Source organism: Eubalaena glacialis, chromosome 6 (assembly GCF_028564815.1).
Source record: "Eubalaena glacialis isolate mEubGla1 chromosome 6, mEubGla1.1.hap2.+ XY, whole genome shotgun sequence".
NCBI lineage: Eukaryota > Metazoa > Chordata > Mammalia > Artiodactyla > Balaenidae > Eubalaena > Eubalaena glacialis.
Window position 1 is genome coordinate 101,270,801 of NC_083721.1, and position 23,169 is coordinate 101,293,969.

A 23,169-nucleotide genomic window follows, 5' to 3' on the forward strand; every position below is an offset into this window, starting at 1 on the left:
TTTCGATTTGCATGGAATACCTTTTTTTATCCCCTCACTTTCAGTCTGTATGTGTTCCTACGTCTGAAGTGGGTCTCTTGAAGACACCATATATACGGGTCTTGTCTTGTATCCATTCAGCCAGTCTATGTCTTTTGGTTGGACCATTTAATCCATTTATATTTAAGGTAATTATTGATATGTATGTTCCTATTACCATTTTCTTAATTGTTTTGGTTTTTTATTGTACATCTTTTCCTTCTTTTGTGTTTCCCACTTAGAGAAGTTCCTTTAGCATGTGTTGTAAAGCTGGTTTGGTGGTGCTGAAATCTCTTAACTTTCTCTCTTCTGTAAAGCTTTTAATTTCTCTGTTGAATCTGAACGAGATCCTTGCTGGGTAGAGTAATCTTGGTTGTAGTTTCTTCCCTTTCATCACTTTAAATATGTCTTGTCACTGCTTTCTTCAGAGTTCAGCTGTTAACCTTATGGGGTGTCCCGTGAATGTTATTTGTTGATTTTCCCTTGCTGCTTTTAATATTTTTTCTTTGAATTTAATTTTTGATAGTTTGATTAACATGTGTCTGGGTGTGTCTCCTTGGATTTCTCCTGTATGGGACTCTCTGTACTTCCTAGACTTGATTGACTATTTCCTTTCCCACTTTAGGGAAGTTTTCAACTATAATCTCTTCAAATATTTTCTCAGACCCTTTCTTTTTCTCTTCTTCTTCTGGGATCCCAATAATTCGAATATTGGTGCATTTTATGTTGTCCCAGAGGTCTCTGAGACTGTCCTCAATTCTTTTCATTCATTTTTCTTTATTCTGCTCTGTGGCAGTTATTTCCACTATTTTATCTTCCAGGTCACTTACCCATACTTCTGCCTCAGTTTTTCTGCTATTGATTCCTTCTAGAGTATTTTTAATTTCATTTATTGTGTAATCCATCATTGTTTGTTTGCTCTTTAGTTCTTCTAGCTCCCTGTTAAAAGTTTCTTGTATTTTCTCCATTCTATTTCTGAGATTTTGGATATCTTTACTATCATTATTATGAATTCTTTTTCAGGTAGACTGCCTATTTCCTCTTCCTTTTTTTGGGCTGGTCGGTTTTTACCTTCCTCCCTCATCTGCTGCATATTTCTCTGTCTTCTCATTTTGTTTAACTTACTGTGTTTGGGGTCTCCTTTTCACAGTTTGCAGGTTCATAGTTTCTGTTATTTTTGGTGTCTGCTCCCAGTGGGTGAGGTTCGTTCAGTGGCTTGTGTAGACTTCCTGGTGGAAGCGTTGGTGCCTTTGTTCTGGTGGGTGGGGCTGTATCTTGTCCTACTAGTGGGCACGGTTGTGTCTGGTGGTGTGTTTTGGAGTGCCTGTGAACTTAGTATGACTTTAGGCAGCCTGTCTTCTAAAGGGTGGGTTTGTGTTCCTGTCTTGCTAGTTGTTTGGCATGGGACATCCAGCACTGGAGCTTGCTGGCCGTTGGCTGGAGCTGGGTCTTTGTGTTGAAACAAAGATCTCTAGCAGAGCTCTCACCGACTGATATTACGTAGGGCGGGGAGGTTTCTGGTGGTCCAATGTCCTGGACTTGGCCCTCCCACCTCAGAGGCTCCGGCCCCACACCTGTTCAGAGCACCAAGACCCTGCCACCCATGTGGTTCAGAAGTAAAGGAAGAAAGAAAGAAAGAAAAAAGCGAACAGACCGAACCCTAGGACAAATGGTAAAAGCAAACCTAAACAGACAAAATCAAACAAAGAAGCATATGTATACACACTAAAACAAAACGGTAAAAAGAAAAAAAAAAAAAAAAAGGAAGAGAGCAACCAAACCAATAAACAAATCTACCAATGATAATAAGCACTAAAAACTAAACTAAGATAAATGTAAAACCAGAAAGAAATTAGACTCAGAAAGCAAACCCCAAGTCTACAGTTGCTCCCAAATTTCACTGCCTCAATTTTGTTAACCTTCATTGTCAATTGAGGTATTTTTCAGATGCGGAGTTTATCAAGTTGATTGTGGGGATTTATTTCTGCTGCTCCTGAGGCTGCACAGACAAATTTCCCTTTCTCTTCTTTGTTTGCACAGCTCACAAAGGGGTTCAGCTTTGATTTTGGCCCTGCCTCTGTGTGCTGGCCTCCCTCAGGAGTCTGTTCTCCACCCAGACAGGAGCAGGTTAAAGCAGCAGCTGATTAGGGCTCTCTTGCTCACTCAGGCCGGGCAGAAGGAGGGGTACGGTAGTCATAATTAGAATGAGGGGTGAGCCTGCAGCAACAGCAGCTGGTGTGTCAGTGCAACAGCCTGAGGCACACCGTGTGTTCTCCCGGGAAAATTGTCCCTGTATCATGGGACCCTGGCAGTGTGTGCTGCACAGGCTCCCAGTGTATGTGGGGGTGTTGGGGTAGTTACCTGCACTTTCATTTAGGATTCTGCTGTTATAGCGGCAGCAGCATTAGCAGTTCATGCCCATCTCTGTGGTCTGAGCTGATAGCCACGGCTTGTGCCTGTATCTAGAGCTCACTTAGGTGGTGCTCTGCTTCTGTGGGCACATGGGGAAGGAATCCCTTCTCCTCGTGCACCCTGGAATAATGGTCTCTTGTCTCTTTGGCAGGTCCAGACTTTTTCCTGGACTCCCTTCCAGCTAGCTGTGGTGCACTAACCCCCTTCAGACTGTCTTCATACTGCCAACTCAGTCCTCTCCCTGGGGTCTGACCTCTAAAGCCCTAACCTCAGCTCCTAGCCCCCACCCACCCCAGTGGGTGAGCAGACAAGCCTCTCAGGTTGGTGAGTGCTTGTCGGCACAGATCCTTTGTGCAGGAATCTCTCCGCTTTGCCATCTGCACCCCTGTTGCTGCACTCTCCTTCATGGCTCCGAAGATTCCCCTCACACACCCCCATCCCCACCAGTGAAGGGGCTCTCTAGTATGTGGAAACTTTTCCTCCTTCACAGCTCCCTCCCAGAGGTGCAGGTCCCATCCCTATTCTTTTTTTTTCTTTTGATCTACCCACTTACGTGGGGATTTTCTTGCCTTTTGGGAAGTCTGAGGTCTTCCACCAACGTTCAGTACGTGTTTCGTAGGAGTTGTTCCACATGAATGTGTTTTTGATGTATTTATGGGGAGGAAGCTGATCTCCACGTCTTACTCCTCCACCATCTTGAAGGTCTCCTCTTGTTTTTGTTAAAATATTCTTCCCTCAAAAAAATTGCATGGCTTACTCTTGTCCTCTTCACTTAAAAGTTTCTTTCCTATCAAATATTGCAGAGTTTCACTACCCAGAGGTAGCCAAAGTCAAGGTGAAGACACAGCCTTCAGACTGTCAAGTTGGCCCAAGATTTCTGACAACACTTACAAGTTCAGAGTCCCCACAGATGCCCTCAGATTTGATAATTCACTAGAATGATTCACAGAACCGAGGAAAATGCTATAATTACAATGAACAGTTTTAATATAGCAAAATGATATAGTTCAGAATGAAAGGAAGAAATACATAGAGCAAAATCTATGACTGACAAGGTTCCAAACAGAAACTTTTGATGTCCTCAGAGATACATTACCTTCATGGTATCAATTGTGGCAATGTGCAACAAGCCTCTTAGATAGCCACATCCACCAGAGAGCAGACAGCAGAAGCAAGAAGAATTACAATCCTGCAGCCTGTGGAAGGAAAACCACATTCACAGAGGGATAGACAAAATAAAAAGGCAGAGTACATTGTACCAGATGAAGGAATAAGATAAAACCCCAGAAAAACAACTAAATGAAGTGGAAATAGGCAACATTCCAGAAAAATAATACAGAGAAATGATAGTGAAGATGCTCTAGGACCTAGGAAAAAGAATGGATGCAAAGATTGAGAAGACGCAAGAAATGATTAACCAAGACCTAGAAGAATTAAAGAACAAACAAAAAGAGATGAACAATACAATAACTGAAATGAAAAATACACTAGAAGGAATCAATAGCAGAATAACTGAGGCAGAAGAACGGATAAGTGACCTGGAAGACAGAATGGTGGAATTCACTGCTGTGGAACAGAATAAAGAAAAAACAATGAAAAGAAATGAAGACAGCCTAAGAGACCTCTGGGACAACATTAAACACAACAACATTAGCACTATAGGGGTCCCAGAAGGAGAAGAGAGAGAGAAAGGACTCTAGAAAATGTTTGAAGAAATTATAGTTGAAAACTTCCCTAACATGGGAAAGGAAATAGCCACCCAAGTCAGGGAAAGGCAGAGTCCCAGGCAGGAGAAACACACCGAGACACAGAGTAATCAAACTGACAAAAGTTAAAGACAAAGAAAAATTATTGAAAGCAACAAGGGAAAAATGACAAATAACATACAAGGGAACTCCCATAAGGTTAACAGCTGATTTCTCACAGAAACTCTACAAACCAGAAAAGAGTAGAACGATATATTTAAAGTAATGATAGGGAAGAAACTACAACCAAGATTACTCTACCAAACAAGAATCTCATTTAGATTCGACAGAGAAATCAAAAGCTTTACAGACAAGCAAAAGCTAAGAGAATTCAGCACCACCAAACCAGCTCTACAACAAATGCTAAAGGAACTTCTCTGAGTGGGAAACACAAGAGAAGAAAAGGACCTACAAAAACAAACCCATAACAATTAAGAAAATGTTAATAGGAACATACATATCAATAATTACCTTAAACGTGAATGGATTAAATGCTCCAACCAAAAGACACAAGCTCAGTGAATGGATACAAAAACGAGACCCATATATATGCTATCTACAAGAGATCCACTTCAGACCTAGGGACACATACAGACTGAAAGTGAGGGAATGGAAAAAGGTATTCCATGCAAATGGAAATCAAAAGAAAGCTGGAGTAGCAATACTCATATCAGATGAAATAGACTTTAAAATGAATAATGTTACAAGAGACAAGGAAGGACACTACATAATGATCAAGGGATCAATCCAAGAAGAAGATATACCAATTATAAATATATATACACCCAACATAGCACCTCAATACATAAAACAACTGCTAACAACTATAAAATAGGAATTTGACAGTAACATAATAACAGTGGGGGACTTTAACACCTCACTTACACCAATGGACAGATCATCCAGACAGAAAATTAATAAGGAAACAAAAGCTTTAAATGACACAATAGACCAGATAGATTTAATTGATATTTATAGGACATTCCATCCAAAAACAGCAGATTGCACTTTCTTCTCAGGTAAACACAGAACATTCTCCAGGATAGATCACACCTTGGGTCACAAATCAAGCCTTGGTAAATTTAGGAATATTGAAATCATATCAAGCATCATTTCTGACCACAATGCTATGAGATGAGAAATCAGTTACAGGGAAAAAAACGGAAAAAACACAAACACATGGAGGCTAAACAACACGTTACTACATAACCAAAAGATCACTGAAGAAATCAAAGAGGAAATCAAAAACTACCTAGAGACAATTACAACAAAACATGACAACCCAAAACCTATGGGATGCAGCAAAATCAGTTCTAAGAGGGAAATTTATAGCAATACAAGCCTACCTCAAGAGATAAGAAAAATCTCAAATAAACTATCTAACCTTATACCTAAAGGAACTAGAAAAAGAAGAACAAACAAAATCCAAAGTTAGGAGAAGGAAAGAAATCATAAAGATCACGGCAGAAATAAATGAAATAGAAATAAAGAAAACAATAGCAAAGATCAATAAAACTAAAAGCTGGTTTTTTGAGAAGATAAACAAAATTGATAAAATGCGAAAGGACCTACAAAAACAAAGCCATAACAATTAAGAAAATGGTAATAGGAACATACATATCAATAATTACCTTAAACATGAATGGATTAAATTTACCAGCCAGACTCATCAAAAAAAAGGGAAAAGACTCAAATCAATCGAATTAGAAATGGAAAAAGGAGAAGTTACAAGAGACACTGCAGAAATACAAAGCATCATAAGAGACTACTACAGTAACTCTATGCCAATAAAATGGACAACCTGGAAGAAATGGACAAATTGTTAGAATGGTTTAACTTTCCAAGACTGAACCAGGAAGAAATATAAAATATGAACAGATGATCACAAGCACTGAAATTGAACCTGTGATTAAAAATCTTCCAACAAACAAAAGTCCAGGACCAGATGGCTTCACAGGTGAATTCTATCAAATATTTAGAGAAGAGCTAACACCCATTCTTCTCAAACTCTTCCAAAATTTGCAGAGGAAAGAACACTGCCAAACTCATTCTATGAGGCCACCATCACCCTGATACCAAAAGCAGACAAAGATACTACAAAAAAAGAAAATTACAGACCAACATCACTGAAGAATATAGATGCAAAAATCCTCAACCAAATACTAGCAAACAGAATCCAACAACACATTAAAAGGATCATACACCACGATCAAGTGGGAATTTTTGCAGGGATTCAAGGATTCTTTAATATATGCAAATCAATCAATATGATACACCATATTAACAAACTGAAGAATAAAAACCATATGATCATCTCAATAGATGCAGAGAAAGCTTTGGAAAAAATTCAACACCAATTTATGATAAAAACTCTCCAGAAAGTGGGCATAGAGGGAGCCTACCTCAACATAATAAAGTCCATGTACGACAAACCCATAGCAAACATCATTCTCAATGGTGAAAAACTGAAAGCATTTCCCCTAAGATCAGGAAAAAGACAAGGATGTCCACTCTCACCACTATTATTTAACATTGTTTTGGAAGTCCTCGCCATGGCAGAGAAGAAAAAGATATAAAAGGAATACAAATTGGAAAAGAAGAAGTGAAGCTGTCACTGTTTGCAGATGATATGATACTATACATAGAGAATCCTAAAGATGCCACCAGAAAACTACTAGAGCTAATCAATGAATTTGGTACAGTTGCAGAGTACATAATTAATGCACAGAAATCACTTGCATTCCTATACACTAAAAATGAAATATCAGAAAGAGAAATTAAGGAAACAATCCCATACACAATTGCAACAAAAAAGATAAAAACCTAGGAATAAACCTACATAATGAGGTAAAGACCTGTACTCAGAAAACTATAAGACACTGATGAAAGAAATCAAAGGTGACACAGATGGAAAGAGATACCATGTTCTTGGATTGGAAGAATCAATACTGTGAAAATGACTATGCTACCCAAAGCAATCTACAGATTCAATGCAATCCCTATCAAATTACCTGTGGCATTTTTTACAGAACTAGAACAAAAAATCTTAAAATTTATATGGAGACAGAAAAGACCCTGAATAGCCAAAGCAGTCTTGAGGGAAAAAAACAGAGCTTGGAACCAGATTCCCTGACTTCAGACTATACTACAAAGCTACAGTAATGTAGACAATATGGTACTGGCACAAAAACAGAAATTTAGATCAATGGAACAGGATAGAAAGCTGAGAGATAAACCCATGCACCTTTGGTCAACTAATCTATGACAAAGGAGGCAAGGATATACAGTGGAGAAAACACAGTCTCTTCAATAAGTGGTGCTGGGAAAACTAGACAGCTACATGTAAAGGAATGAAATTAGAACACTCCTTAATACCATACACCAAAATAAACTCAAAATGGATTAGAGACCTAAATGTAAGACCGGACACTATAAAACTCTTAAAGGAAAACATAGGAAGAACACTCTTTAACATAAATCACAGCAAGATCTTTTTTGATCCACCTTCTAGAGTAATGGAAATTGAAACAAAAATAAACGAATGGGACCTAGTGAAACTGAAAAGCTTTTGCAAAGCAAAGGAAACTACAAACAAGATGAAAAGACAACCCTCAGAAAGTGAGAAAATATTTGCAAACAAATCAACGGACCAAGGATTAATCTCCAAAATATATAAACAGCACATGCAGCTCAATATTAAAAAAAACAAAGAGCCCAATCAAAAAATGGGCAGAAGACCTAAATAAACATGTCTCCAAAGAATACATACAGATGGCCAAGAAGCACATGAAAAGCTGCTCAACATCACTAATAATTAGAGAAATGCAAATCAAAACTACAATGAGGTATCACCTCACACCAGTTAGAATGGGCATCATCAGAAAATCTACAAACAATAAATGCTGGAGAGGGTGTGGAGAAAAGGGAACCCTTTTGCACTGTTGGTGGGAATGTAAATTGATACAGCCACTATGGAGAACAGTATGGAGGTTCCTTAAAATACTAAAAATAGAATTGCTATATGAGCCAGCAATCCCACTACTTGGCATATACCCAGAAAAAACCATAATTCAACAAGACACATGCACCCCAATGTTCATTACATCACTATTTACAATAGCCAGGTCATGGAAGCAACCTAAATGCCCATTGACAGACGAATGGATAAGGAAGATGTGGTACATATATACAATTGAATATTACTCAGCCATAAAAAGGAAGGAAATTGGGTCATTTGTAGAGACGTGGATGGATCTAGAGGCTGTCATACAGAATGAAGTAAGTCAGAAAGAGAAAAACAAATATCGTATATTAATGCATATATGTGGAACCTAGAAAAATGGTACAGATGAACTGGTTTGCAGGGCAGAAACTGATACGCAGATGTAGAGAACAAACGTATGGACACCAAAGGGGGAAAGCGGTGGGGGGGTGGGGGTGGTGGTGTGAGGAATTGGGTGATTGGGATTGACATGTATACACTGAGGTGTATAAAATTGATGACTAATAAGAACTTGCTGTATAAAAAATAAAATAAAATTCAAAAATTCACACAATAAAACGTAGATTTTATCCTTTCACTTACCCTCCTAAACATTTTGAAATATTCTGATGCCATGTAAAATAAAATCCAGTTTCTTTATCATAAAAAAAAAAAAAAAAAGTGGCAATATGCACATGGAGAATTGCCAACCCAGGAAGCTCACCTGAACTTGAGGTTCACAGTTTTACTGGTGTTTCATCATAAAGGCATGGTTGATTGTATTATTGGCCAAGTGGTGAAACTCAATCTTCAGGCTCCTCGCCTTCCTGGAGATCAGGATGATATCACTTGGTTCAAAGTCCCAACCCTTTAATCACATAGTTAGCCTTTCTGGTGAGGATACTTCTTTCCCTAAAATTATCAGTGTGACAGCCTCACCCTGAGTCATGGCATTAGCAAAAGCCATCATGTGCACAACATGAGTCACCTTGTTAGCATAAAGTATCAGGTACACTGAAAAATTCCAAAGACTTAGGGGTTATCTCACAAGGAAATGTGGACAAAAGCCAATCAAATTCATTATTATACAGTCCCTCACCACTGCCCCTTCTCACACACACACACACACACACACAATAATATACACTCCTCATTTCCTATCATCCCCACTCTCCACTTTATTATTATTTCTAGCAGCTATTACTGTTTAACATACTATATATTTTCCCTTATTTTCATCTTTATCATCTATCTTTCTCATAGAATGAAAACTGTAAGAGGCAGAGATTTCTGTCTTTTTTGTTTTTGTTGAATCTTCAGTGATTCAAACAAGCCTGACATAATGAAACAGGAGGGAAGGGGGCAGGGCACAACTTTGAAAAAATGACATAGCCTGAGGATACAACATAAACTGATTAGAACCAAATAGGTCCAAGATGGCGGACAAGTCGACTTCCACTAGACCTTGGGCCTCAGTATACTCATTGTAACACATCAGCATGCTAAATGACACACCCACAGGTGCCATGACAGTTCCAAGGGTGACCATAAAGGTCAAAAAGTGGGTGGTGGCCCAATTCCTGGAAATTCCTACACCTTCCCCAAAATAGCTGGAATACTCCTCCCACTCATTAGCCTATGAAATTACCCACCCCTATAAAAACTGACAACCCCATACCCTGGTGCCGCTTTCACCTTCTGAGATGGTCCACACTCCATCTGTGGATTGTATTTCTCTCTAAATAAATCCACTTCTTACCTATCACTTTGTCTCTCACTGAATTCTTTCTGTGATGAGACATCAAGAACCTGAGCTTCATTAAGTCCTGCGACCAGGTGTGTGATCTCAGTTAAAAGAATGTGGGTTCAATTCCCAATCTGAGTTGCACAGTTTCAATACTATACTCTCAGTTAATATTTGTTTAATGAAAGGATGGATTTAATCTCTAAATTCAGATTCTCTTATAACCCCTCTATTCTTTAAATTAAAATACTGTTAGCAGACACACAGTTTTTGAAGGCAAAAGCCCACTGTGTCCCCCTTTGTCTGGCAAAGTAATAAAATTATCCTTTTCTACCTCCCCTCCCCCAAAAAAATACAGTTTTATTTAAGCATGACATGACATAGAATATAAATCCACAAATATTTGCATATTTAAGAAATTATCCAATATATACTGTATCCCTTTAGCACTCTTATGATTGTGGAATATTTCAGGTGGCCTTTCAATTTACAACCGCTAATCATGGCTTCATTTTACTAGATTGTAAAGCACTCTAAAATATATTCACTTTAAAATCACTGTATAACTTAGTTAGAAATAACTATCTCTGGCTCCCTGCTGGTTGTTTGGCCTGAGGCGACCTGGCACTGGAGCCTACCCAGGCTCTTTGGTTGGGCTGACGGCGGACTCTGGGGGGGCTCACACCAGGGAGTGCTTCCCAGAGCTCCTGCTGCCAGTGTCCTTGTCCTCACGGTGGGACACAGCCACCCCCCGCCTCTGCAGGAGACCCTCCAACACTAGCAGGACTCTGCTAAGGCAGATACGTGGACACTGAGGTGTCCAGCAGAGGCCCCCAGGCTGTGTGGAAGGGGGCATGGGCCTGATGCTCCCCTCTGAAACCTGTTCCAGTGGCCAGGATCACAGAACAGAGGCTCTGAAGGGGACCCCTAACGGCTACTGCAATCACGGCTACTGTCACCCCTGAGCCCCCCCCCAGGACACAGGGTCGTCCTGTGTGTGGGTTCCCACTCAAGATCTAAGTTTCCGACAGATGGTGACACTGAAACAGAAGAAATTTGCTTTGGTTAAACGTGACTTGAGCTGCAAGGAAAAACCCGTGATCCATAAACTCAGGGAATCACTGGGCCACTCTGCCCTGAAGCTGGGGATCAAGAATCTTACTAAAGTTAGATGTAGTCACACATCCTAAAAACTAGTTGCAGAGATTGATAACTGAAACAATACAGAAAGGAATACAGTAAGGACACCCAGAATTCCTGAAGCCACCCGAGGACCCTGGACACACTGAGAACGACCAAGTGGGAAGAGGGGAAGGCCTGGATCCTGGGTAACAAATGCTTCTAAGTCACTGACCCAACCAAACCAGGAATTGTCCTCCTTTTGTCTTTATAGTGTCAGGAAAAAAAAATCTTGATTTTTAAGCTACTCTTTGTGGAGGTTTTTGTTTTCAGAAGCCCAAGCAACCAAATGCTACAGTTCTCACGACCCTGCTCCTTACCAGACAGCCCAGGATGCCTGTTTAAAGGAAATCAGGGAAGAAAAGAGAATTAAGTGGAATTTACTGACATCTCTGGACTAAAGGAGCCTCCAAAATAACAGGACAAGTGAATACATAGTTAAAATAGCTGAAAATGCCAACCCAGAAGAGGTGGTTCACCTACTCCCACGGAACACACACAGCGCCAGGCCCCGTCTCAGGGTCCAGATGAGGAAACTGAGGCACACGAAATGAAGTTCCTTATCTGACGTCACAGCAGAGCTTGCCTGCACTGCCTAAGTGTCAGGCTACGTTACCAGGATACACCAGCGTAAGGACACAGTGTTTGCTTCCCCAGGACTTCCTAGAAATTACAGCAGGACAGGAGATGTCACCTCATGGGATGGGAAACGAAAGCCGGGCAGGCTTCCCAGAGGTGGCATGTGATTTGGAGCTGGGAGACAGACACAGGTGTCTAACAGAGGAGATCAAAACCACTTTCATCATTCATAAAGCCAACTGGACACCTGGGCCTTAGACCTGCAGTGCAGCAATCGGCCCCAGGGAAACCCCTAGCTCTGGAGGACACATCTCAAAGTAGAAGAAGGTAGACCCAAAGGCAACTGTTTGGAAACACAAAATATAGTTAGAAGTTTCACCTTCTAAAAATGTCAGTGCTGGGCTTCCCTGGTGGCCAGTGGTTAAGAATCCGCCTGTCGGGGCTTCCCTGGTGGCGCAGTGGTTGAGAATCTGCCTGCCAATGCAGGGGACACGGGTTCGAGCCCTGGTCTGGGAAGATCCCACATGCCGCGGAGCAACTGGGCCCGTGAGCCACAACTACTGAGCCTGCGCGTCTGGAGCCTGTGCTCCGCAACAATAGAGGCAGCGATAGTGAGAGGCCCGCGCACCGCGATGAAGAGTGGCCCCCGCTCGCCGCAACTAGAGAAAGCCCTCGCACAGAAACGAAGACCCAAGACAACCAAAAATAAATTAAAAAAAAAAAAAAAAGAATCCGCCTGTCAATGCAGGGGACACGGGTTCAAGCCCTGGTCCAGCAAGATCCCACATGCCGCGGAGCAACTAAGCCCATGCACCACAACTACTAGAGCCTGTGCTCTAGAGCCCGTGAGCCACAACTACTGAGCCCACGTGCCACAACTACTGAAGCCTGCCAGCCTAGAGCCCATGCTCCGCAACAAGAGAAGCTGCCGCAATGAGAAGCCCATGCACCGCAACAAAGAGTAGCCCCCAGTCGCCGTAACTAGAGGAAGCCCGTGCGCAGCAACAAAGACCCAATGCAGCCAAAAAAAAAAAAAAAAAAAACATTGTTAGTGCCTAAACTTGACCTCATTAGAGGGACTGAATAGATGACAGGGAAAGTGAGCTGCCTGTGCCGGAAAGAAAGAACAAATGATGCCTGTGGTCCTCGGAAATTTTTAAAAAGCTAAAGAGGGCTTCCCTGGTGGCGCAGTGGTTGAGAATCTGCCTGCTAATGCAGAGGACACGGGTTCGAGCCCTGGTCTGGGAAGATCCCACATGCCACGGAGCGACTAGGCCCGTGAGCCACAATTGCTGAGCCTGTGCGTCTGGAGCCTGTGCTCCACAACAAGAGAGGCCGCGATACAGTGAGAGGCCCGCGCACCGCGATGAAGAGTGGCCCCCACTTGCCGCAACTAGAGAAACCCCTCGCACAGAAGCGAAGACCCAACACAGCCATAAGTAAAATAAATAAATAAATAAATAAAATTAAAAAAAAAAAAAAAGTCAATTCTGGCTGACTCTAGAGTTCATAAAAAAAAAAAAACAATAAATAGAAGAACTAGCAATATAAAACATACTGTCTTAGCTTCCTCTGTTAAAAAAAAAAATAAAATAAAAGCTAAAGAAACAAATGGAACACACCTTTAACAATTCTGATATTTGCTTAAATCCCATAAAAATAAAGACAAGTTCTTCAAATGAGAAAAAAAAAAAAAGAAATAACTGTCCCTGAATTCTTAAAGGGAATCTTAATTCCTGTGTTAGGATTGGGTAAGCAATATTGGAATTTGTAATTCAAAGAAAACTTGATGCATGAAGTTGAGTGCATCCTACTTCTTCATACCAGGCATCCTGAGTAAATTAATGTCTTTTTAAAGAATTTCTTCATAAAATGAATTATCAAATCTGTGCTCAAATACGAATGACAAGCAGGTAATTTCCTGTAATACAGTTTGAAAGGTACTCTGCTTTTTTAGTTAAATAAGCCATGTCTTAAAATTTTTCTATCCTACATCAGAGGAAAAGTGAAATGGATGACTGTTAAACCACTTTTGTATACCACAAATTGGGAAAAGAACCTGGTAACAAAAAGAGAAGAGATTTCTTTATCTCATGGAAAGTGTTAAGTATTATCACTTTGAGGTCTTTATTTTGTAACCAGAATAGAAAATATTTTTGAAAAATAATAAAGTCAAGATGTTTAAATTTATCTTATAATTTTGGAATTAAAATTACATAGTGTTTCAGAATTCTGTATCTGGGAATTATACTGTACTTCACAAAGTGTTTAATTGATACAAATAGGAAGAGAATTATGTCTCTGGTTAAGTTTTAGAGTCTTTGGAGGTTTCTTCAATTATAGAGTAAAATGCTTCATCACTTCAAGAGCTATTTCAATCACTTTTTGAAAACCATATCTGCATCCATAGGCAAAGGAATTTTATTATCTCTGAATTACAATTTGGAATGTCATGAGTTATTTCGTAGGACAAAGTTTGTTAAATGAACACTGGCAGTGTCATTAGTGTTTCGCTCTTGAACTCAAGTACAAGTCAGCTCTGTTTAAGTCGCCATTTGCAGAAGCCAGAAATAAATGTGCAGTTAAAATGGTGCCATAAGTTAATTAGAATGGAATTAGAAGGAAAGTGGGCAATTTAGGAACATAAGAATTGCTGTACCGAATCAGACCAATGGTTCTCCTGGTTTAATATCCAGCCTCCAGCAGCTGTACTTGTTCGTTTCTAAAGCTTTAAAAGAAAAGAAAAAGACTACATAATTCACCTAGACAAGTGTGCCATCTGTGATCTGAAGAAATTTTCTTCCTGACCTCTTTCAAGTAATACCTTAAAGCAAGAGGTTTCAATCCTGTTATGATATTGGCTTAGCTTGAATAGCTCTGGTTATTAATAATTCTTATTAAATCATCCAACTCCTACATAAAATCAACTAGTTCATCAAGAGGCTGTTTATCTCTACAGCCCCTGAATCATGGTTGAATATTTGTGCATTTGTGATAAATTAGGAATTTATGGTACTTATTCAACACAAGTTCTTGTTGGCAAAATCTGCCTCTAGTTAACCAAGCTGGATGAATGCCTGCTTCGCTTTCCAAATTCTAGGGGTTCACAGACTTTCGGCCAAAAAAAAAAAAAAGTGTATCTGCTATCACTACTCCCAACTTCCTATCCATTAATAATATACAGAAGGTATTTGAATGATGAAGAATTCTGTGTGCTAAACTTTTAGAAAAGTTCAACTGGAGTTTTTCTTATATGACTTTGCTTAAGTTAGACGAATCTAAGAGAAAGGAATGAATTACTTATCCCTATCACTTTAGTCTCCCTTTTATGATACAAGTATCTGTGACTAATTTCTAGGTTTCTTGATTATTTTAGATACCACCTCCAGGTCAATATTTCTAAAATGTTATGTACACAATAAGCCATCTAGCAAAGAATCCCTCAAGAATTGTAAATGCCTACAAGCTAAAGTCTAAACCATTTTCCTAAGCTGTCAGATCTTACTGCTATAACACTTACATCCTAAAGCCATAATTCTAATAGGATCTCCTCTATCTTAGAATCCAAGAAAACTAGTTTTTTCATTGCTATTTGAACTAAGAGAACACTTATTATTTATACTATGTTAATTCTGTTCCCTTTCTCTAGCACTCCAAACTTCTCTTTCTGGTTCAGTTCCTTATTTTTTCTCCTTACTTCAGCTAAAATCGCATTCCTTTAGGTAATTCCCTCTTCTGACAATTTTTGTCCCTTTGTTTATGCTTGATTTAGTCTACCATATATTGTTGGTTCTTTGTTTTCATGGATGTCCTTGATTGTAAATTCTCTGAGGGAAACCATGTTTTACATATTCATTTGTGTTTCTAGAGCCCAGGCAGGGTCTGACTCATAATAATAGCATACAAATATATTAAAGAAAAATCTTTAGAATCACCAGTGACTATCTAGACAGAGTAACTTCTATAATGTTTACTCTTTGAGTTTCTGTTTGTGTGACCTAGGCAATAATATATTATTAAGTCCTACAAGGTACAAAAGAACCAAAAATCATAAATTTCTGAAAAATAGAGCCAAGTGTTACTGATTTAAAAATCACAATGATATGGGAAACATCAGCACAAAAAGAGAATCTGAAGGTTCTAGACTCCTGATGTTAGAAAATGAAGGAATTCCAAGCACAAGTAATAGCTAGCAAAGACAGGAGGTAAAATAGAGGAGGGAATCACTAAGGAACTGTCCCTAATTCCTGTTGGTTGGCCCATGAAGAGAATACCTGAAAGTAAGTTTGGAAATGTGGGTGGCAGCATGGTCACTAACCTTTATTGAACTAACTCACTGGGGAATTATTGAAAGATGTTTAATCAGTGAACAGATCTATAAGAATGTAAGATCAACTGAAAAATGAGACTGAGGGCAGTTCCCTAGGGTAACGAGGTTATTACATACTAGGAAAATGTGTAATCAGTCCCAAATTTAAACACATGTTTAAGTGTGAAGAAAATATAAGCATTCTAGAATAGAATATATTTTTCTCCCTGTATGTTAAGCAGAAATGTGTGTAATAAGTTCTTCTTTAAATTTTAATTCTTACAATTTTAACTAACATAGTGCTTCAAGGTGCTGAAAACATTCAACCCAGTTCATTTATGCTTGACATCATCAAACAAATCTACAATTTTTCTTTTTCCACAATTTTCCTGACTTTTTAAAAGCTCTTATTGGTTTTTGAGAACAATATATATATATTTTTTTATCTATCATTGATTTCAGTAGAACTATAATGCCTCTCTTTAATTTTTTAGAAATCCAAATGGGACCCAAAACAATAGTACAAGATGGCCTGTCTTCAAAAGCAATGAACAAAAATATTTAACCTTGAATACAGAGTCACCAAGAGTATACACTAAACTACGTGCTCAACAATGCCGATTCTGGACACTGTTTTTTCCCAAAGTCTTGGAAATGACAGGTGTGTTTTGTTTTTTGTTTTGTTTTGTTTTGTTTTAGTATTTGGTTAAATAATTGGTTATGGATTATGTAAAAGGGGGAAAAGGTAGACTATTCATGGCACAGTGATAATGTTCATCTGTGACTTTACAATTAATTGATTCCAATGTGTACATTATTTTAACAACCTTCTTCCATCAAGTTTAGATATGTTTTGAGGGCTTACTATATAAGCAGAACCTTAGCAGTTAAATAAAGAAAGCAAAACTAGGAATTTTTCCCTAGAGGAACATGAAACATAGCAGTGGAACTAAAATAGGGCACTCTCACTATTCAGCCAATTTTTGTGGAATTAACTAATGGATAAATGAAAAAATAAATATATAAAATAAACAATGTGTAATTGTTTATTTTATATATTTATACTCAAAAAGAGGCAAAACAAATTTAGTGATACAGATGTAGAGAACAAACGTATGGACATAAAGGGGGGAAAGTGGTGGGAGGGGTGGTGGTGGTGGGATGAATTGGGAGACTGGGATTGACATATATACACTAATATGTATAGAATAGATAACTCATAAGAAAAAAAAATTAGTGATAAATAGTAGAAAGCTTGATTTCTAAGGGGGAAAAAATCTCTAAAATTTACATATTTAAAAACACAATCCAAATATTTCTAAATATTCTAAGCTTGGAGATATTTAAGGCCACCTACATACATTACATAATACAATAAAAAAGTAGTAATTTAGTTAACTACTCTTCAGGAAGTGATTACTTAAATTTGTATAAGGAAATACTAGGAAAATTGTTCAGATTATCCTACTATTTCAGAATTCATTGGTAAGAAGATATTTGGCTAAACTTGAATGACCAACATGAATGATCACATTTTCTGTGAGAAAAATGACATACATATACAATTCATTATACAATTCATTGCCTGTTTTTCTTTTTTCTTTTTTTTTTTAAATGTCAGCTATTTATAACTGATGTGGCTCCTCAGGTCTATTTTCCATATTTTTCAAATAAAAGTAATTGGCTTTCAATCACCAGACACATTGCCTACTAGTTCCTTTATACTTTACCATTCTGTTCATCAGAACATTCCACAATTTTCAGGCTACGTACTAGATATCACAATACAGTAGATGTTTTTAGTTTCTTCCTTAGAGCGGTTAGGGGTTAGTTTCAGGCAAATATGGACATCTCAGAGTTGTATTTGATTGTTTAATATGCCTTTTGATTCTCAGATTTTACTCACCAAAATTATAATTATGGACTCATCTGTTTGGGAAACATTACTGATAGACCAGTTCTCTGTGTATCACTAAATGCTCTGTGGCACAATATATATCAGAGATGGGCTTCTGCATCCCTTGGCAGAACTACAGTGCTGCCCTTGTGTCCTCTGGGTGTGAATAGCAATGAGGTAACGCATTTAATCTGCCAAGAGACCAGAAGAGGTATCATTTAACAAATCACAGACTACATATTCTCAATCGTTACTTAAAATATTTGTAAATGAGAGGGTCATAATTTGAAGGGAAATAAGGTGGGGTAAGGGCAAATTTTAAATGACTAATTTATTATAAACCAAACTGAGTCATTCTGGTTCAAGCACATGTAGTCTACTGTGATGTATTTGTTGGTAAAATAAAATTTCAATATCAGCAATTTTTGAAAATGTACTTCAAAATCTCTCTCTCTAAATACTCAACTACTATAAAGCAGGTTGAATAAACAAACTCCTAAATTTTTGGCTAGGTGCTGCTCCATCCTACACAAGGCTGAACAACTTTCTAGTGTAAGCAACACTGAGCTGTATGGAAATACCATACCTTCCTCTGGGATACTTCCAGTGTGTCTTGAAAACATAATTTTATATTTTAGCACTATTTTTTCAGATAATTCCCCCAAAGGAGTTATATGAAAAATATTTAATAAAATTTAAAGTAAATGCATGATATAATTGTTATAACATCAACAATGTATTCATTAATAATAAACATATTTACATTTAAACAAACAGAACCAGTTTGAAATGCCATGTTTTTAGGTTTTATAAACAAATGATATAAAAGGACTAAAAGATTAAGAAAATATGTTCTTACCATACCTTATATTTTTCAAGTCACAAAACTTCAAACATTTTAATTTTCAATGTTCTGAAAATTGGAGTTATTCAGATGACCTGGGCTGAAGTTTTTATGGAAATATTACTTTTTTTAAAAAAGATAACTTTACAAGTAAAGGAAAATTTCAAAAAATAACTAGTGACTGCCTTTCTTAAAAGGAGAAATGTTTACCTCACTCACGATGGAAGCCCAATAGACCTTATAAGTACCATTTGAGCAGTTGTTTACATCTGAGCAATAAATATTCTCAAATAAAATGATCCTTAAGACTTGTTTAAACACACAAATTCTAGCACTTAACTTTCAGACTATACTTCAGCACACACCTATGCTGTTATTGCATACACCTACAAGAAATAAAATACAATATTTGTTTCAACTGTTATCAAATTCAGATTTTTCACTAAGAACATAACTCCACAATATCTCATAATCATTTGAAAAAAGAAAAGGAAGTAGAGAAATGACGCATTCAATGTCAATAAAATATCAATATTTTTCATTAAAATTGAGAAAGTAAATTTATTTAAAGGAAAAAATATTTAACCTTCACATCTTCCCAGTAAAAAAAATTTCAGATCCAGTGGTTCCTCCTTTGACCTTTGAATACATCATGAATCAAAGTGTTGAATAAATCATGAACCAAAGTGTTCTTTAGTTGTTGCTTGCTACAACTAAAGAAGACCACATATAAATTTAAGAGCTGAGATACCACTTGGATTAGTCACTTTGGAACCTCATATACTGCTATTTGCTAATCATTTAGCAAGAATGGCAAACAAAAATGAGATAGTGGAAAGGTGGTTTGAAGAAAAAAAATCATGCTAGTTTTGCTGATTTCATATTTGAATTTTCCATTCATTGTTAAAAGCAAAACAAAATGAACAAATAAACAAAGGCTTTGTGTAACTTGATAATCAAATTAAATGATCTATTTGTTTCACTGTGAAAGTACATGAAGTCTTCAGAAAGCCCAGCCTGAGTTTATCGTAGTTCACTCTACTGTCTCACCATACACCCAAAATTATAACAGGACAACTAGTAAGTTTGTGATCTACTCCATAAAGAATTATGAATTCCTTTGCAATTTTAATAACTGGTTGACAAACAGGAAAATAAGCAAGTAAAGAGGACAGAAGATATTTTTAATGAACTCTCAAAGTACAGGAAATATGTTATTTTTTAATCAAAATGTTCAGCACCATTAAATATCAATGTAATGTCTTCTAACTTCATCTCCAATAACTATTTGGGGTTGACTCACCTCTCTTATGTTCTGTCCTAACTCCTCAGACTTGGCTAAATAGACTCAGCTCTGGTGAAATATTGCTCACCCTTTTTTAATTGACAAGACAAAAAAAAGTTTCATTATTATCCCTCTTTCTGTAGGGAAGAGAGCCTGATTTTCCCCCAAATGAGACACAATGTGGGCAAAACAAAGGTCACCAAAGTCCTGAAAAAGTTGTGTCAATATGTTTATGAACTACTGGTATTGATCTAGCTGTGCACTGATTCAATAAAGAGCAAAGTTAGGAATAAATTTTTATAACAAGGGCAGTAAATTCATTTCCAGAGCTCCCCGTAGATGAATATAGCTTGCTTTCACAATGTAAACACCATCTCATTTATCCCTCATGGCAACACTGCAAAATAGGGATTACCAACTCCATTTACATTTGGAAAACTAATTTGAAAAGTTAAGAATTTTTTTTTTTATGTCACTAATATCATAATTGATCAAGCTGGAATTTCAACCCATGTCACTCCAAAGCCTATACTGATACTCTTTTCTTTATTTCACACTGCAGCACCCTGTTAACTACAAAACAAATAGATCTACATCTCACCAATGATGATAAATCTATAGCCACTTAAGTAGTGTTCCAGTTTTGGAGGCAGAAAAGAAGGAGGGGGAGGAGAAAAACTTCTAATTTTGGTTTTGACTTATGACAAAGGACTCAGGATTTTTATTGTCTTTTTATTATGGTATATTCAGTTCCTTTGGATACTGTTAGAAAATAATTAAATGTTTTGAACTTTATTGTCTCAATCAATGTCCAGTACTTCTAAAGTAAAAATATACTCAGGTTTACAGAGCATTTGTGCACTAAAAAGTAAACTATTTTAATAACTAAATTGTATAGATATTTGATTATGACACATAAGGAAATAAATTTATATTTATATGTATCAATGGATTTGGTATCATTCCATGAAGAGGAAATGAAAATCAGATATAAGACCTTTTCTCTAAATATTAAAATTCATGGTCTAAATGCTAAATTACCAGTCATTTATTTGTTATATTAAAAATTTTGTTTTTCCAGAATTTTAGAGTCCTTATTTTGCATAAATAACATTTAAAACAGCATTTAATTTTCATAAAAAAGAACATAAAAGTGGATCATTTGGTATGCTATTTAACATCTTTCTTCCACATTTAATGGCTTTGACTCTTTAGAAAAATTCTTTTATTCACAAAAAATTATAGCCATTGACTTTTAAAAGGCATTTTACATAAAAATAGGACATTTTTGTATAAATTCTTAAATATTTATCCAATGTCCAAGCATTGTGAACATTTAAGACCTATATATATCTTAAATTACAGGGGATCTCTTAATGGATGTACAAATGTTTTAAATATTTTGATTTTCATATAAACTAAAAACAAATCACTGAATATGCTCCATTGTTGATAGCATAAGTGAAGGCACTTTTTCATATACATTATAATGTAGTATGCGATCACATGAACTTTCTTCTCCAAATTAACATCCTACAAAGTTATAATTTTAGAAAATTCCTAACTGAAAAGTATACATTAAAAAATTGTCAGTTCTTATTTTCACAATAGTTGAAATCACTTAAAATTTTGTTTTTAATTCAATGACTATAGCTCAGCATCCTAAAAGTTTAAAAAGTAAAAGAACTACAAATGTATAAAATACTTACAGATTTAAATAAACTATCTTCTAGCTTTATTATATCTATTTATATTAGGAACATAAATATATGGTTTTAAAAGTTTGTAATTTAAGAGTTTCTATTGTTCACAAACTTTATTCTTTAATATAATACACTTTCAAATAAATCAAGATTTCAAGGTTTTTGTAGTACATAAAACCTTTTCGATTCATTGCCTCACATTATTTCTGGTATAAACACTCCTCTCCCCTGACACATACATATACTTTGCAAATTGCTGGAGATTTTCTTAATCATCCTTCTAATTTGCAAAGCAATTAATAAACTTCTATCATATAGTAAAATAGTTTCAATAAGTTGCTTTCAATGACCAAGCATTGTTTGGAATTAAAATATATTGATATATGATGAGTGTAGAATCTATACAGAATGCCAATTACAAAGTTCTCCTTATGCATTAATAAATATTCATGTATAAACATTTTCATCAGAAATAATACTCCACTATATAATTATATATGTAAATGAGATGTATTAAATGAGATTTTTGCTGTGCCTAGGAGAGTCAAGAGAAGAATAATATTTATACATCTTCTCAGAAACTAAAGCAAATATATGTAATGCAACATAATTTGACATAATACATGAACTGATTTTTTTGCATTTATGTTATATATATTTTGTACATATATATTATTTGCATTTTCATATAATATATAAAAATTCAATTAAAATCTTTTCAGGTAGTGAGAGAAGTTGATAATAAATAATGAATAAAACATCGATGTACAGTGTACTTGGAGAAAACGGCATCTGCAATCAAAATTATTTTTCAATGAACGTAAACAGAGATTAAAATTTAGATTAATACAACTCATTCCATGTTTTACAGGAAATATTGATGAAGCAGAACGAGAATGGAAAGCAGGATTCCATCGGTGGAACAATTACATGATGGACTGGAAAAATCAGTTTAATGATTACACTAGCAAGAAAGAAAGCTGCGCAGGTCTCTAATTAATAGATTTACCTTTATAGAACATTCTTCTTCCTGTAGATCAAGGCAAAAATATCTGTGGCTCTCTTACACACGTGGTAAGAAAGCTATTATATAGCTGAAACAAAAATGCCAGAAGGATAATATCGATTTCTCATATCTTTCACTTAGTATTGTACCTAGCATTTCAAAACCCAAATGGCTAGAACAAGTTTAATTAAATTTCACATTATAAAGTTTCACAATTAATTATATGCATATTCAAACAATTTGCAGCTTCAAACTCTCTCTTTCCTGAAAAACTTTAAGATGTTTTTTTTTTCCCTAAAAAGTATCTGTGTTCTTTTTCCAGTATCAACTTTATTTTCATTACCACTCATAAAAGATATCTTTTTAAAATGGATAAGGTCTTGAAACATTAGATACTATAATTTACAATATTACTTCCTTTAATTAATTTATGCATTTAATGTTAATATGATACATTAAAACAAAC

At 36.6% G+C, this 23,169-nt stretch overlaps 1 protein-coding gene across 1 annotated transcript in view; it reads left to right on the top strand.

Moving 5' to 3' along the window:
- The window catches only part of BCHE (butyrylcholinesterase), an 80,172-nt gene extending 57,365 nt beyond the window's left edge, over positions 1-22,807 (top strand). The window contains exons 3-4 of the mRNA XM_061193465.1: positions 16,463-16,629; positions 22,569-22,807. Coding sequence (XP_061049448.1) covers positions 16,463-16,629; positions 22,569-22,693 — 292 coding nt within the window. The 3' untranslated portion in view covers positions 22,694-22,807. The remainder of the gene's footprint in view (positions 1-16,462; positions 16,630-22,568) is intronic.
- The last annotated feature ends 362 nt before the right edge of the window (positions 22,808-23,169 follow it).